General features: G+C 46.7%; 1 protein-coding gene and 1 long non-coding RNA gene across 4 annotated transcripts in view; both read right to left on the reverse strand.

The window, feature by feature from the left end:
- Positions 1–15,762, reverse strand: part of LOC104651283 (uncharacterized) — an 81,296-nt gene that overhangs the window by 58,476 nt on the left and 7,058 nt on the right. The gene's annotated exons all lie outside the window — the stretch shown is intronic.
- On the reverse strand, positions 11,073–12,878 carry LOC141584169 (uncharacterized). Its single transcript, XM_074397085.1, is given in 4 exon segments — positions 11,073–11,215; positions 11,218–11,554; positions 11,556–11,571; positions 12,459–12,878. Coding segments are annotated over 4 exon segments (456 nt in total). The 5' UTR covers positions 12,517–12,878; the 3' UTR covers positions 11,073–11,170.

A 15,762-nucleotide genomic window follows, 5' to 3' on the forward strand; every position in this document is an offset into this window, starting at 1 on the left:
AATGAAGTTTCTCCACTCACAGAAAAATTATTCCTTTTCTGTCTCAGTTTCTTTGAAACCTTTTCAACCTGACCAAAGGAGACACGTTAAGAACTAACACTTCATCCCCCATTTCCAGCCCTTCCTCCTTCACCTATTTTTCAGTATATTTGCTTTATTCATTCAAATAAAATTGCCACAACTTCAGAGGTTCCAGGTTGGGATGAATGCAAGAAAGAAGGTAGATTCACCAAGTGTTGTCGCAGAGACAAGAAACTCGCTCATATTCTGTCACACTCTATAGATGAGGACTACCCAGGTGTCCCATAAACCAGGTTTTGCACCCACAGACAAAAAACTGAAGACGGCCTAGGCTTTGTGTAATCTGACTGCATCTCATTCTGACGATCCTCAAGGAAAAGGAGGAGGAAATTAGTTGGACCCTGAAAAAGCATCCTTGCTGAAGATAGGGAACGCCAGGGGAGGTTTTATAGTAAAGTCTATAACAGAATGCTGGGACAGGCTGGACTAGTTTTCCGCCTCAGGCTGTGCTGCTAATAAAAGTGCAGGCCAGCCCGCTGTTTTTAAGTGCCGTGGACTATGATGTCAGAATTCATTATGCACACAGGGGCTATTTACTGCCTCATAAACTTGTAGACAAGGAAATTGTTGGTGAAAAAAATGGTTTCCAAAGCTTCAATGCAATCATTCATTGGGCAGTTCCCCCCAAGGACCACCAAGTCCATCTCCAAGGACTTTTCTGGCCAAAAGCAACGTCCTATGTCCAGAGTAGTAAAAAACTCCTGGGCTAGTTCTATTTTGAATACTTATGCCACATCTAAGCCAGGGTTGGGCCAGATTGAAGGATACATCTCTAAGGGAAAGATGCTTGTCCACAGCCCCTTGGCTGTGTCCAGCAGACACTCAACATGGCTAAGGTGAGAAGGGGGAGGAGGAGAGAAGGGTAAGAAAGGAAGGGAGCAGAAGCAGAGCATCCCTACATTATTAGACCTCTTGGTATGAGGACAGGAAAACAGCCCCTCATCACGGCCAACTCTTTACTTGGTTTCAACTGACAATGTCTATTAGGCACCACCATGAACTGTGTTAGAGGCACAGAACCCAAAACTGAGCCTGACACCTAGTAGGCACTCAAAACATATATGCTGAATGAATGATGAACAAAGAAATGCCACCCCTATTCTCCAGCCTAAAGTAAAGGTGACTGTATTAGTCTACTTACACAATGCTGATAAAGATATACCCAAGCCTGGGAAATTTACCAAAGAAAGAGGTTTAACCAACTTACAGTTCCACATGGTAGGAGAAGCCTCACAATCATGGCAGAGGCAAGGAGGAGCAAATCACATCTTACATAGATGGCAACAGGCAGAGAGAGAGTGCTTGAGCAGGAAAGCTCCCCCTTATAAAGCTATCAGATCTCATGAGACTTATTCACTATCAAAACAGCACAGAAAAGACTTACCCCCATGATTCAGTTACCTCCCACCAGGTCCCTTCCACAACATGTGGAAATCCAAGATGAGATTTGGGTGGGGACACAGAAACCATAACATTGACAAATAAATCCAAATACCACCCTTCTAAGACCGGCATGGTTGCACACACCTGTAATCCTGGCAACCCAGGAGGCTGAGGCAGGAGGATCACTTGAGCCCAGGAGTTTAAGGATGCAGTGAGCTATGATTGTGACTGTACTCTAACCTGGGGGACAGAATAAGACCCCATCTTTAATAAAAAAAAAAAGAAAAAAAAAAACACTACCCTTCTGGGAGAAAATGCAAGTGCTTTTCCCCAGCCATCAGCAATGTTTTTGAAGGAGCATTGGGAATTATCCCCAGTCCATCAAAAATCCGGTCTATTTACTGAATGAATAGCCTACCACTGGATTTTTCCAGTTTGTTTGAGAAGCTGATTCCTTCATATTCACCATCCATTTCTGCTTCTTTAAGCAAGAAAATAAGAAATAAAGTCTTATTTGAGATAATAAATAATCTGTGTCTATCTTAAACTCACAGCCAACATAATACTTAATGATGAAATACTAGGAACATTCCCATCAAATCAGGAGACAATAAAATACCCACTGTCACCAATATCATGTATCACGGTCTAGGCCAATGCAATAAAACACGAAACAAAAATAAGAGCACAATGCTTGGCAGCACCTCCCAAAACATGTTCTTTGGAACACTACTTTTCTGGAATGTTAAACAGAGTCAGACAGTTTCTTTGCTGTAAGACTTTTCAAGGCCTTAAATATCCCAACATTTGCTATGAGTCTCTAAGAGGGGAAATATTATCCAGTGTTTCCCAACTTCTTTAACATTGAATTGATCTTTTTCCCAGAGAACATTAGAAGTCTCAGGTTCCTTGGAACACCCTTTGGGAAACTCCAACTACATCTGTTTCTGATCTTCAGATATTTTCATTTATGTATTTAGTCAAATATACCTATCTTCTATGAACAAAGGCTATAGTTATGAACAGGGCTTTAGAGTCACAGAAACCAGGGTTTAAATGTACATCCTCTCCTGACTAAGGAACTGACAGAAGGTAGTCTCATCTTTCTTAACCTTCCATTTTTTTAATCTGTGAAATGGAGATCATGATATCTACCTTACAAAATATTGTGAATATTAGCTTAGATTATACAGAGACAATTGTTTATCCTCGGGCATTTTTAAAAATGTAAAGTGAAACAACAATGAGATACTACCTCTGTTACGAAATAACCAAAGCTGGAAAGGATTTAGGGAGATAGGTCCTCTCTTCTCAGGGCTAGCAAGGCTGGAAATTGTTACAATTGTCAGAGAAAGTAATTTGACAGTTTAACCAAAAGGCTTAAAATTACTCACATCTGTTGATCCAGTAATTTCATGTCTAAGAAACAAAAAGATGATGAAGATGTTTATTGAAGCTTTTTTTATAGTAATGAGATATTGGAAAGAACACAAATCAATGAAATAACACACACAACAACAAGTAGCTGGATCCTGCTACTTGTTGATGGCCCCGCTAGGGTATTTCCTATTGTGTGCAGTCTTGTTGGAAGGCAGTGCTGGCCCGCCCAGAAACCAGGGGGGCAGAGCCTTTCTTCTCCCCAGAACAGCCAGGGGCAGGCATCTAAGGCAGATTTGCCCAGTCACTGTCTCTATCCCAGCACTTTGAATCTTGCATAAAGAATTATTAGTTATAAATTATATGTCCTCTATCAATTTCCTGTGTGTGTGCATGTGTGTAATATCACGCTTTTTTAAGTCTCATGGAGGTGTATCTATCTTAGGATCCTTTTCTAAAAAAAAATCTTCTGGTTCTGTAAATAATTATTCTCAATAATACAGAGGGAGGTTATCCATGTCTTTATCTTTATTATATCCTTCCTTCTTGAATGTAGAAGACATTTACTATGCACACCCCTACCACTTCCCCACTATCTTGAGAAGATTCTACATAAAGAGTTCTGTCTCCCAAAGTGGAATCCAGAAACTCACCTTTCCAGCATCCTGCAATTAGAATTCACACAGACAACCTAGACTCTGCCAATCAGACCCACCCATGAGAGACTTCTGCTTGAGAGAAAGCAGCATGAGGAGCCAGGCATCATGCCTGGCATGTGGAATCTCCATGCTGTCCAGGATGACCTCAGGGAACCCTGGCATCGACAGCCAGTGTTCATGGTGCTTGGTGGGGGCAATGACTATAGAGGGATCTTTCCACAGCTGTTTTGTGGGTATTATTCTTGGTGATGCAGACTTCAAACATGACTCTACGGTGTTCCCAAGGAAGCAGACCATCTTTGAATTTCCTTTAATAAGTGCATTTTCTGCTGAATCTAGCCAGTATGGGCTCTGTTGCTTTTAAGTAGGAACTCAGACTAACACATTATTTCTTTGGGTTTGTTCTACTGCCTTTGTTCTACCTTCTGGATTTAAATATTAGCTTCTTTGTTATCAGTTTTTCTTAATTTCTGATCACTGCTTTCAAAGCTATAAGTTTCCCTTGAAGCGAGGCTTTAGCTGCACTTTGACGTGGTGTATCTTCTGTGTCAGCAGCTCTCAGTATTGCATAATTTCCCTTGTGATAAGCTTTTTCACTCAATTGTTATTTCATAATTTAAGGGCTTTTGCAGAGGAGGAGTGCTCCCAAATGTGTTTTTAAACTGTTATTTTTATGTTCTTGTAGTAAGCACCTAAATTTATTGCACTGTGATGAGTAAATGTAGTTCATATGATGTTAATTCTTTGGAATTTATTGAGATTTCCTTTGTAGCCTAGTACAAGGTCAATTTTTGTGAGTGTTTCTTATGTGCTCAAAAAAAAAATATGCCTCTTCTGTATTCATTACCACTGGTTTCCAAATTGAGTTCAGCTGACAGGCTACATCAGACTCATATGAATCACTGTTTAAAAATAGAGTGCCCTAGACCTCACTGGAAAGTACTGCATCTCAATCTCTGAGGTAAGGCTCTGGAATCTGTGTGTAACCAGCACCTCAGGGAACTCTAATGGCAATTTTAGGAGGCAATCTTCTTTACTCCTACCCCACCGGGCCCTCAAGTTCAGACAGGATCAGACTTCAGACGTATAATTTCAGACAAACAGAAACCTAACATCTTAAAGAAAGAAATTTTACATCCTCTTATGCTAAGATTTTCTGACATTCAAAGTCATCTATATTAGATTACTCTTCCTTATCTCCACTCTAAACGCCTCACACTAATATATCAACCTACCACTGTCTATTTGACATGTATGGATGCATGCATGCTCCTTCCTTCTTAAAGACCCAGATTTCATTTCTTAATCTTATAAGATGTGTAAGATCATGCGATTTAGCAGGGGTTAACCCATTCCTGCCTTCACAGGTACATCCTGAATAGCCCAAGTCAGCTCCACCGCACTTGCCCATGATTGGCATAGATAATCTATAGGTGTCTTTTCCCTGGAGACTGTCACTGGTCCAGGGAGAAGCATGGATCTACACTGGCCCCCAAAAATAAAGAGAGGAGAACCTTCATGTCACTGTTAAAGGAGATAATTTTTTCCTTTTTATAACCTGGATATAAATGACAAAAGCATATGCTCTCACTGACACTACCTTATGACTAGAAAATAAATGAGTTCTAGGATGAAATGGATTCTGCAGCCAGCAAAGTAGAAAGTAAGAAAGAATTTGAGCCCTTGATGATACCATTGAGCTGCTAACACAACCCATTCCAAAACCTGCCCAACTCTAAGACTTCCTGCCACGTGAGATAATGACTCAGTGTTCCCGCCTCCATAGACAAGGATTTCTGTTGCTTGCAGCCTAAAGGATCCCACCCGAAACTCTTGCTTCTCTTTCACTATGGGTTAAAATTTCAACAAGACACTTTGGATTTGAGAGGTATAAGTCTTTCGCCTACTAAGACTACAACTAAAATCCCTCTTCAGCCTTATCAAAACCCAATGCTTCTCACCCTATAAGCTTTCATCATAAGTACCCTCCTTTGTCCCTTTAATTAGTCACAATTCCCTTCTATATCACCCTAGGTTCCAGGTCCTCCTGCTGGATGCTGAATTCTAGAACTGGATGCATTATCTAGCATGGTTTGGATACTGCCAAACTTTATAAGAATTTCATTCAATCTGTCACATACCTATACTAATGCTATGGCCAGATTTCAGGGTTACAGAGTTTAGCAATAATGTGACTGTGTCTGAAATGGAGAAAGTCAACATATCTACAAACGGGTGTCACTTAAACTTTAGTAGCTCATGGAGAAATAGATAGAGTCAGGTGCTGTGGAAAGCATGGTAAGCTACTGTGGCTGTAACAGAATAGCAAGTATTTCAGGGGTGACTGCCTAGGAAAGGAAAAGGCCAAAAGTCAGACTTGGTCATTGTGTATCAACAGTCTCTCTTTTTTTTTTTTTTGTTTTGTTTTTGAGATGGAGTTTCCCTCTTGTTACCCAGGCTGGAGTGCAATGGCGCGATCTCGGCTCACCACAACCTCCACCTCCTGGGTTCAGGCAATTCTCCTGCCTCAGCCTCCTGAGTAGCTGGGATTACAGGCACGGGCCACCATGCCCAGCTAATTTTTTGTATTTTTAGTAGAGACGGGGGTTTCACCATGTTGACCAGGATGGTCTTGATCTCTCGACCTCCTGATCCACCCACCTCGGCCTCCCAAAGTGCTGGGATTACAGGCGTGAGCCACCGCGCCCGGCCCCAGTCTCTCTTTCCTAACAACCAGCATCTAGCATGGAGAAGGCAGGTTCCCTGGTCCTCTGATGTCCTTTGAATGTCCCAAAGGCATTTCTTAGGGCCTTTGCATCTCCTGTTCCATCTGCCCCCAACCTTCCCATAGCTAGCTCCTCTCCATTCGCAAGTCTCAGACCAGTGTCTTCCCAGAGAAGACTTTCCTGATCACCCCCAATGCCCATGTGTCTATCACATCACCTTCATTTACCATCACCACGGACTGACTTTCTTATGTACTGTCCATCCTCGTATCACTTCTATCTGAAAGCTTTTGCATACTTACTTTTTGTCTGTCTGATCCCCCAAATTTAAGCTTTGAAAGTGGAAACATCGATTGTTTTCTCTGCATGTTTCCCCAGCACTTAGACCAGTGCCTAGCTGAGTAGGCACTTAAAAAATATTTGTGGAACTAAGGAACTGGATGGTAAAATGAGAACTCCTGGGACTGGGGCAGCCCCCAGCCTCCAAAAGTGTTGAGAGCCCTCCGTGTCTGTGTCCTCTGCTCCCTCCTGTGCACTGGTCCCAGACTCTTCTATTATAAATGAGCTTCCCCTAGAAACCAGAGAAGTGAGGAGGTCGGTGGCCATGCCAAGTTCAAAGCATATGTCCTTAATGCTCATAATCCCAGAGGGAAAAGAGTGAACCTCTCTCTCACTTCCTTTACTAACAATCCCAGGGAAGAACTCTATGTGACGGAGGGTGACCCTGTGCCTAGACTTGGCCAAATACCATGGCCAGAGGACAGGCAGAATAGACAGGCCATAACTCCCTATGTCTAGGGTGCCACAGCAGTGTGGCTACACTAGAACAACACTGAGTGGGAGAAACAGAGTTCTCACTAAGGATATGAAGATGTTCTCACCAGTAAAAGGAAGAAATGTCAGGCAAACCAAAGAATCATACATCTACAAAATTCTCTAGGTGTAGAAAGATATTCATATTTGTATCCTATCTTCCATCACGCTGCTCTCTTTCCAAATTCCCCAGGATTAATGACAATGTGAAACTGCACTGGCCTTAGGGTTGACTTTCAATCTTCCAATGACTCTAGTTTTCTTAGTTTCAAACAGTTTCTACCTCTTCCTCTTTAAAAGATTAATATGAAGCTTTTATTAGATTTACTTACTCTTTAAAAGAATAATAGGAGATTTGCCAAGATGTTGATGTTTTCTAAAAAAGACAGTAAATCCCAAGTAAATGCTGTGCAGGTTATCACATAAAAAGAAAAATAAATTTAGAATCTTTTAAAATAAATTAAATTCTCAAAGTAATATTTAAAACTTTAAAAACTAGTAAATATTTCTGATATTTTGTTATGTAAGAAAAACGGGTTAAGGAAAAATAGAGAAAGAATTTCACTTGTGTAATATGTTTATATTTATGTGCAGAAAGACAAAAGATAAATCATGGCTTCATTATGACTCTCATGGACCAAAGCATTCATCCTTTCGTGGGTCACTTCCTTCACAAACTATTAAAAATCATTTATTTTTGAAGGTGTTAATATATTCATCTTACTTTAAAAAAAAAAAGAAAGAACTCATTTAGATGGCAGTCTTGAAGGTAACTTTGAATCATGCAAATAAATTCTTTGGCATTATTTGAGTAACCTGATTTTCTCTATTTCCATCAATTGAAATTCCACTTTTAACTCAAGGTGTGAAAGTAAATTGCACTATGTCATTGTACTAGAAGTTTTAAAAATTAGAAAAGCGAATGAAAACTTGAAGAAAAAGTGCAAATAGTAAAGGCCAGGAGAAATGTTTTCAAGTGGTGTTACCGACACTGCCAGCTCCAATCTCCACTTTGTAGGGACATCCAGAGTCTAGACATCAATCAAATTTTGCCCTCAAAATAATATCTTAGTTAGAAAGGGATCATGAATACATCATAATGAATTTGAGACAACCAGAATTGCTTATTATTTTTTCATTGCTATAAATTTACACATTTTGGTGTTAGAAAATAAAAACAAAATGAATCAAACAAAAAGAATAAATTTATTCTCCAGCCAGGCTTCCCTACTCTATACACCTATATTCTTTCTCTTTTTATTAAATCCCTATGGCCATAAAATGCTTAACTCCACCGCATATTTTTTGTAACTGATTTACAAATGGAAAGGTTTCCTGCCTCAGATCTCTTCTGAGAGCCCTCCAACTGCAGAAAAGTTTTCCATAGGTAGAAACCACAAAACAAAAGAAGTTTATTAAATTTCTTTATAGCGGAGCTCAGTAAGGCAGATTCCCTCAGCCCAAGACCAACATATGCCCTTCCACCTACACCAAGCATCTTACCAGAGATGGGTGATGAATGCGTAAACCTCCTTTCCAGATGGAAAATTCTCCTGAAGAGAATCTGCCACTCCCTGCCTCTTTCCCTTGCCCCTTTCTTTGACACCAGCACAGAGCCCCGAGTGCTTTCTGTACCCTCACTCAGAGCGACACTGCTGCCCATAGAATCTACACAACTCCCTGCCTTCCTCACCCTCCATCCCCAAATCCTGACTGCCCAACTGGCCTGCTTAGCTTTCCACACCCATTTTGTTCTAAAACATGGGTTTCTGGAGGTTTCATTTATATTTTCAGATCCCAAAACAGCCTGCCCTTTCAAGGGAGAATAAAAAAATTAGGAGCTCCTCCCCCTTTTCGTGAATGAAAGTTGACTTATGGAAACCGCTCACAGTTTCTCAGATGCTTGACATATTTTGTAACAGGTCCAGAAACTTGAAAAGTAAATAGATGAATACCTGGCTCATCAAGTATGTCGGTTTGTTTTTTTTTTTTTTTTTTAAGACAAGTCTGGCTCCGTCGCCCAGGCTGGAGTACAGGGGCACAGTCTAGGCTCACTGCAACCTCCGCCTCCCAGGTTCAAGTAATTCTCCTGCCTCAGCCTCCTGAGTAGCTGGGACTACAGGTGTGCACCACCACACCCAGCTAATTTTTATATTTTTAGTAGAGACCGGGTTTGACTATGTTGGCCAGGCTGGTCTCGAACTCCTGACTCCGTGATCTGCCACCTCGGCCTCCCAAAGTGCTGGGATTACAGACGTGAGCCACTGCGTCCAACGATCAGTCTTTTTTAAAGCCAAAAACTAGTCACAGCTGCAGCACTCCTTAGGCTGCTGCGGCTGAAGCCCCCACCGGCATTCTCCCTCGCTAAGAACCAACAAAGACCAAACGAAGGAGACATTTGCCTCTCTCAAAATTATATTACCCATCCAATTGGGAAAATTAAATGTTAACTCTGTTCTGTGTCCATGTTGATAAGAAAAGTTATTGGGGTAGTAAGGTACAATAGAACAGACGGCAAAGTTGAACGTAAAAACACTTTGGCCACCAGCCTAAAGGTGAAACCCAAGCAACAAAAGCAGGTAATTAAAAGGAGTGAAAATGATCTGAGATAAAAGCGATTTTGTGCGGATCGTTTTAAGAGTAAGAGTTTATATGAATGGTTTATTTAAATACCTATAAAATTGCAAAGGTGTTTATGTATGTAAAATATGCATATTGGAGGAAGTGGCCGGTAGCTTCACCCTCCTGCGGGAAAATGCAAAGTCCATTACCAATAGTCGGTCTACCGCAGAGAAGTCTGCAAACCCCAGGGGCCTGGAACTCTAAAAAGGCCATTCAAGCCTCAGGTGGACTCCACGTTTCTCCATTTCCCTGTCCTTCCGCTTTTCTTTTCTTAACAAACTTCTTATAACATTTGCATTTGATGAGGTTCAAGAGGTCACTTCCCCTCTCCCTCTCCGCCCTCCTAGCTCAGCCGAGCGGCCGCGTCTGGACCCCCTTCTGAAAGCCGTCCAAGCCGCGGTGCCCGGCGGCGCCTGGGCTGCCTAAGATTTCGCGCCTCGCATCCCGCGGCCGCCGCTGCGGGGCCGGTTTCGCCCAAGGTGAGGTCAGCCTGCCCCTGCCAGCCATACGCCACCTCACGAGCCCTCAAGAGGCCCCCGCTGGCCTCGAGGCCAAGGACGACCACCGAAACGCGATCGTTTATCGCCTGCCTTTTCCACACAAAATTTGGAGACGAGTCCCACTCGGGGAAGAACCTGGCCGCGGCTCAGGCATAGAAGAGAAGACGCCACAACAGAAATTCCCTCCCAGCTTTCCACCTCCAGCTTCTAGACGCTGCCCTTGGTGACACCCCTCCCGGAGAGCGCTCTCGCACACCGAGGTCTCCACTGCGCCAAGCTGCAGAAAGCATTCTGCACCCCCAGCAATTCAAGGCAGGGAGCTGAGGGGGTGGCCAGGCAGGGGCCAGGAGAAGCAGCGCTGAGTCTGACGCCAGCTACCAGGCCCCTTCTAGAAGAACTACGCAGGCCACAGCACGCAGGACCCGGGGAGCAGCGGCCGCCACCGCTCGAGCCCGCGCGCACCTGCTTTGCTCCGCCGCATTCCCGGCTTAAGCCATCCGCCGAGCTCCTGCCCCACCTTTCGTTCTCCCAGCTCCGTGCCTAACTCAATACTTAACCAAATCCTAAAAGCACACCAATTAGGCTGGGGCTGGGACAGGCTCAGGGGCCCAATTCCCTCCAAGCTCTGTGGGCCGTGGTCGAAACCACCTTGGGGAAAGCCGTAGGGCCGCGCCGCACACACGGGACGGAGTTCCGAGGACTCTGCGCCATCAGTTTCAGGGCCGACTTTTACAGAGCACTTCCCAAGTGCCGCACGCCGCTCTAAGAGCTTGGCTTGTATTAATTCGTTTAATCCTCCCAACAACACTGTTAGCTATTATAACGATCCAAATCGTAGAAATCACAAAACAGAGGTGCAGAAACATAAAGTAACTTGTTCCAGATCATGTAGCTGGTTAAGTACAGGGTATTCTGGAGGAGGAGGGAGGGGGAAGCACAGAAAAAAAAAAAAAAATTAAATGGGAAAAAGCGTTGACCACGTTCGCATTTCATACTGCAGGTTCCATTTTCAGAGCCAGGCTGCAAGCCTATAGGGTAGAGTAGGGGTGCCCGGCAGCGGCCCCTTGTATCCTGTTGTAGTTGCGGGGAGACAGTCGCCAGCCGCCCGGGCTCCTGAGATGCTGTGGCTCACGTGGAAGATGAGGGTCCTCCGGTGTCCCGCCGCCTCCCACAGGACAGTCCAGAGCCTGCTTCTCTTGGAAAGCGGAAATAGGATGGAGAGAAGGAAAGTCCCGCCTGAAACAAACAAATGCGGTGGTGGCTTTGTGGTCCACCACGTCCACTAGGAACCCGCGAGGCGCCCTTGAGAGCTGCGCGGGCGAGTTTTCTTTCAGCTGCACTTTCACGTTCTGCCGGATGGGATTTCGGGGTCAGAGGACTCCGAGAATGCAGACGGCTGGACCCCCAGTGCTGCAGAGGAATCTGATATACCTGGAGGAACAAACCTCTAGGTCCAACCAAGGGAAACATCCCCTCTCCCTCTCTCAGAGTTCGCTCTTTTCAGTGGAGCCCTAGAGACCCAACCCACAGCCCGAAAACACCCTGAGAGCAGGGACCCCAGTCCTCATAGGCAGGCTTACACTTCTAGACAACGGACCCATCTTTTCCTTATTAAAGACAAACCCAAATCCGCCTATGAGAGATTACCCAGGATAAGAGAGATCCTAAGTACTGTGAAACTTAAAGGGTGCCTTAAAACTAAACAGTGTATGTATTAGATTGAAAAAAAAAAAAAAAAAAAAACTGCAAGTGTGTGTATGTCAGAATGTAAATATCTTTTTACAACCGTTATTTCACCTTTATAATAACTGTGGGAGGGGCATCATTTTTTCTTACTTTTATTTTCCTGATCTCCATGTTACCAAAAAACAGAAACAAGCACAGAAGCATTATTAAGTGACTTAAGGTAATCAGGAGCAGGTGCACTTTTCAAACGGTAAATTTAGGGCTACTCGCGACCACCGCATCACCACTCATCTGTGCAGGGTAGCGTTGGGAGGGGGTGAGGGAAATGCTAAGAGCACAACATGGATCGCTTGAGCGAGCAAAAGCATCAAATAAATCAATAAACAACTATTTGTGAAATATCTGTACAGAGTCCTGGGGGCAGGGAGCTGCATAGAAAGCCAACCGGATCTCCCATGCTCCCTCCCCACGAGTCCTTCACCCATCCAGCCTAGTCCAAAATTCTCCCTCAGGCACTTTGAGACGATATGAAAAGTTCTTCCATAGCTAGCCACTGTTGGAAAAAAAAATGATTTGGAAACTGCTGCACCGCACACATGGACAATGCATACCTGCAGATATTTTCAAAGGACACGTGCTCTTGCAATACATTATGCTTCCATCAGGCATACATGGAAGGCATTGTGGGGGTTAACTGGTGACTGAAGGAAACAGCACCCCTTTTCACAGTTTACAGACGCCGTGGCACACCGGCCTGCAGTGAAAGTGGGGGAGGGAACATTTGCCAGCCTTTCTGGAGATCCAGCAGCCAGAAGAAAGCCAAGAAACTCAGAGCTCCAAGTCACCTGGGGACATGGAGAGTTCTGTTTGTAAAATACACAACCAGAACAATGAACCAGCCCTATTTTGGAATTTCTCATGGGAAGGTGTGCCTGTCTACACCGAAATGTAATCTTAGGTATGACAACTAGAGCTGGAGATGTGGAGAGGAGTTATAAGGAGCACTTTTAAAACATGATGTCTACATTTGCTGTAAAATATTTCAGCAAGAAATGAAAACAGAAAGATGAATGAAGCAAGTGTGGCAAAACCTTGACAATTGTTACATCTATGTGATGAGCCTATGAGAGGGCTTACTGGGTAGTCGCTCCACGTTGTGTATTATGAAAATTTTTTTCATAATAAAAAATAGAAAACGATCCCGCAGACCCTGGTGCCTCTCCTTTATATGAAGCTGACCCGAAAAGAACCCCTCAAGCTCCTTCCTATTTTGCAGACTTCTACCAGGACGAGTTTAGACAGCTGCAACGGTTTTCTTAAGAAGCTAAATGAAATGAGAGCTCAGTTTTTAAAAATCGTTGTCTTTCCGTCACTGTAGCAACCCGAAGACGAGATGCTTCCTGGGGACAGGAGGCTGAGGCCGCTCAGAGCCAGCCGAATCCTGCTTCTCCAGGGGCGGGTGGGCGAGATGATTCGGTGATTTGCTTGTTTTCCACCAAACCGCAGGAGGCCTCCAGGAGCTCCAGTTCGACTTACAAATGAAGACACAGAGCCCCCTGCCCCTTGCTTCAGAGAGCCAAAATAACTGAACTGGATTATCGTTTCTTCAGCAAACTCTAAAGACGCTTGTGTCCCGCAGAGAGGTGCCCACACGTGACTCGGCTGACCCTTCTTCTTGGGGGTCAGGGTGGGTAGGGCAGGAAAGCGGGTAGTGCCCAAAGCGGGCCAACCGAGTAAGAGACAGGCGGCGCTGCAGGAATCCGCCGCCCTGCTGGCCACACACCCGCCTGCCCCGGCGCCGGGACGGGGGCCTGGACCCCTGGGGCTACGGGGACCGGGGTCGCGGGCGTTGGGAGCCGGAGCAGGTGACCGCCGCGCGGGGCAGCCCCGGGGCCGCGATTCCCGGGAGGCTGGCGCCACCTCGCGGAAACGAGAGGAACTGCGGCTTCTTGCCGCTCCCGCGCGGAGAGGAGAGGGAGGCTAAGCCCAGACCGCAAAACCCCGGGGCTCCGGCGGGAGGGAAGGTGACTTGGAAGGGACGACTCCCAGAGGCCAGGCCCGGCCTTCGCAGTTCACCTACGAGGACACCGTAACCAAGCCCCCAAAGCACTCCGACCAGGCCGAGACCCCTTTCCCAGTGAGCCCCAGGAGAAAAATTCACTTTCTCCTCAAACACCAACTCCCCGCGGAGGGGCGCGGAGCAGGGTGTGCGGGCGGCTGGTGCGGCGGGCAATGTCACGTGGCGGGAGGCGGAGAGGCCGAGGGGGCCCAGTAAATCATCCTGAGAGATTTTGGCCAGAGTCCCTGTTTCCGAAAGGTTGCGGGACAGCTTTGACGTTGATTATAAAGCTGTTCTCTTTTCAAGTGCGCGCCCCTCCCCACCGCAGCCCGTCTGGTGTGCGAGGATTGTGTTTGAAAAGGAGGAAGCATTCTTGAAGTGGTGGGTGATGGATTGTCTAAACCCTTCTGGGACGTTCTGGGAGGGGGTTTTCGAGGCAGCTCATCAATAAAGACCCCACTAGAGAGAAGGGGCGGCTGGAGAACAGATCCCGCTGCGCCGTCCCCAGGCCCCAGGCCTGGAATGGAATCTTCGGCGTGGGATGCAGGGCGAGAGGGGAGGATGAGCTGCCCCCGGGGCAGGTGGAGATTTCCCTTTCCCCTTGCCCTTTGACCCCCGAAGTCTTGCAGACTGGCCGTGTGGGTGCCGTGGGGCGATTTCTTGGGAAAGGAGGGCCGCAGAAAAGCCCCTGGGCTCGCCGTGCCGTGCCGTGCCGTGGAGTCGGGGAAGCAGGAAGCAGAGTGCGAGTGCGGACATGCCTCCAGCCACCTTGCTCCCTAGGAGAGCTCGCCTTTACTTCAGTCCCCACATCTCAACCACCATCGTGCATGTGGTTTACCTTGGTAATGATTTCTTTTCCAAGCCCCTACACAAAACTTGTCCACCTCCCCCAAGCTGGAGAAGGGAGTTGGGAGGCGGGGCAGTGGCAAGGTTGACCCGGCTCTAGCCACCCCCGGGTCTGACGTACTAAGAGCCTCCAGGGCCATGCCCCAGGCCAGAGGCGTCATCTGAGGTCGCAAAGCCACCTGGCTTCTGGAGGAGCAGTGGCCTTGGCCTGGGCTGGGAGAAGCAGCCCCAGTCGGGGCCCTTCTCTGCTCTGAGCCTGAACTCATCTGGGTCCCCACGCAGAGAAGGCTGCCCTGGGGTCAGGAACTCCGAAGGAAACGAAAGGGAGGCGGCGTAGGTTCCCTGACAAAACCCGGCCTGGAAAAGCAGGGGCCCAAACTCAAAGGGCGCGCCCCGAGTTCCCCCGGCCTTTTCAGGCGCAAGGCGAGAGAGCTCCCCTCCCCCTTGGGTCGGCTTCGGGCGCCTTTAGCGTTCCCAGGCCGCTGGGGTTCCGGGGAGAGACTGTCTCCCTCCCTCCCGCGACTGCCACAGCCCGCCCAAAGGTCAGGCCGCATCCGGGGCCCGGGGCCTTCGGCCAGGCTGCGGGGAGGGCTCAGCGTGGGGGGCTCCCCAAGGCAGCTCTTCGAAGGCGGCATCTGGGCGCCCCAAGGTTCCTAGTCGGCCTCTGGGCGCCGAGCACGTTTTATTTATCCCCATAGAGGATGCTGGAGGACAAAAGAAATATTTGGACGTCAGAGCTGATTTATATTTTTGGAAGAGCTACGTTTCCTCTTCTGAAGAGAAGCAAGCGCGCCCCATATCCTGAGCTCCGCGGGGAGGACAAGAGGGGAGTTTTGATGCGCCAGGAAGTTCATCTATCGTGGAGGCGCTCAGGGCCCTGCGCCCCGCCGAGTTTGCTGCCCGCGGAAATATTTATTTATTTGGGGGAAGGGAGGGCAGCAGGGAGGAGACCAGCCAGACAGGAGAAGAAAGCCCTTCCCGGGCTAAGTTGGGACCTCCAGGGCGCTTCC

This window comes from Saimiri boliviensis, chromosome 4 (assembly GCF_048565385.1).
Source record: "Saimiri boliviensis isolate mSaiBol1 chromosome 4, mSaiBol1.pri, whole genome shotgun sequence".
In the NCBI taxonomy this organism is placed as follows: Eukaryota; Metazoa; Chordata; class Mammalia; order Primates; family Cebidae; genus Saimiri; species Saimiri boliviensis.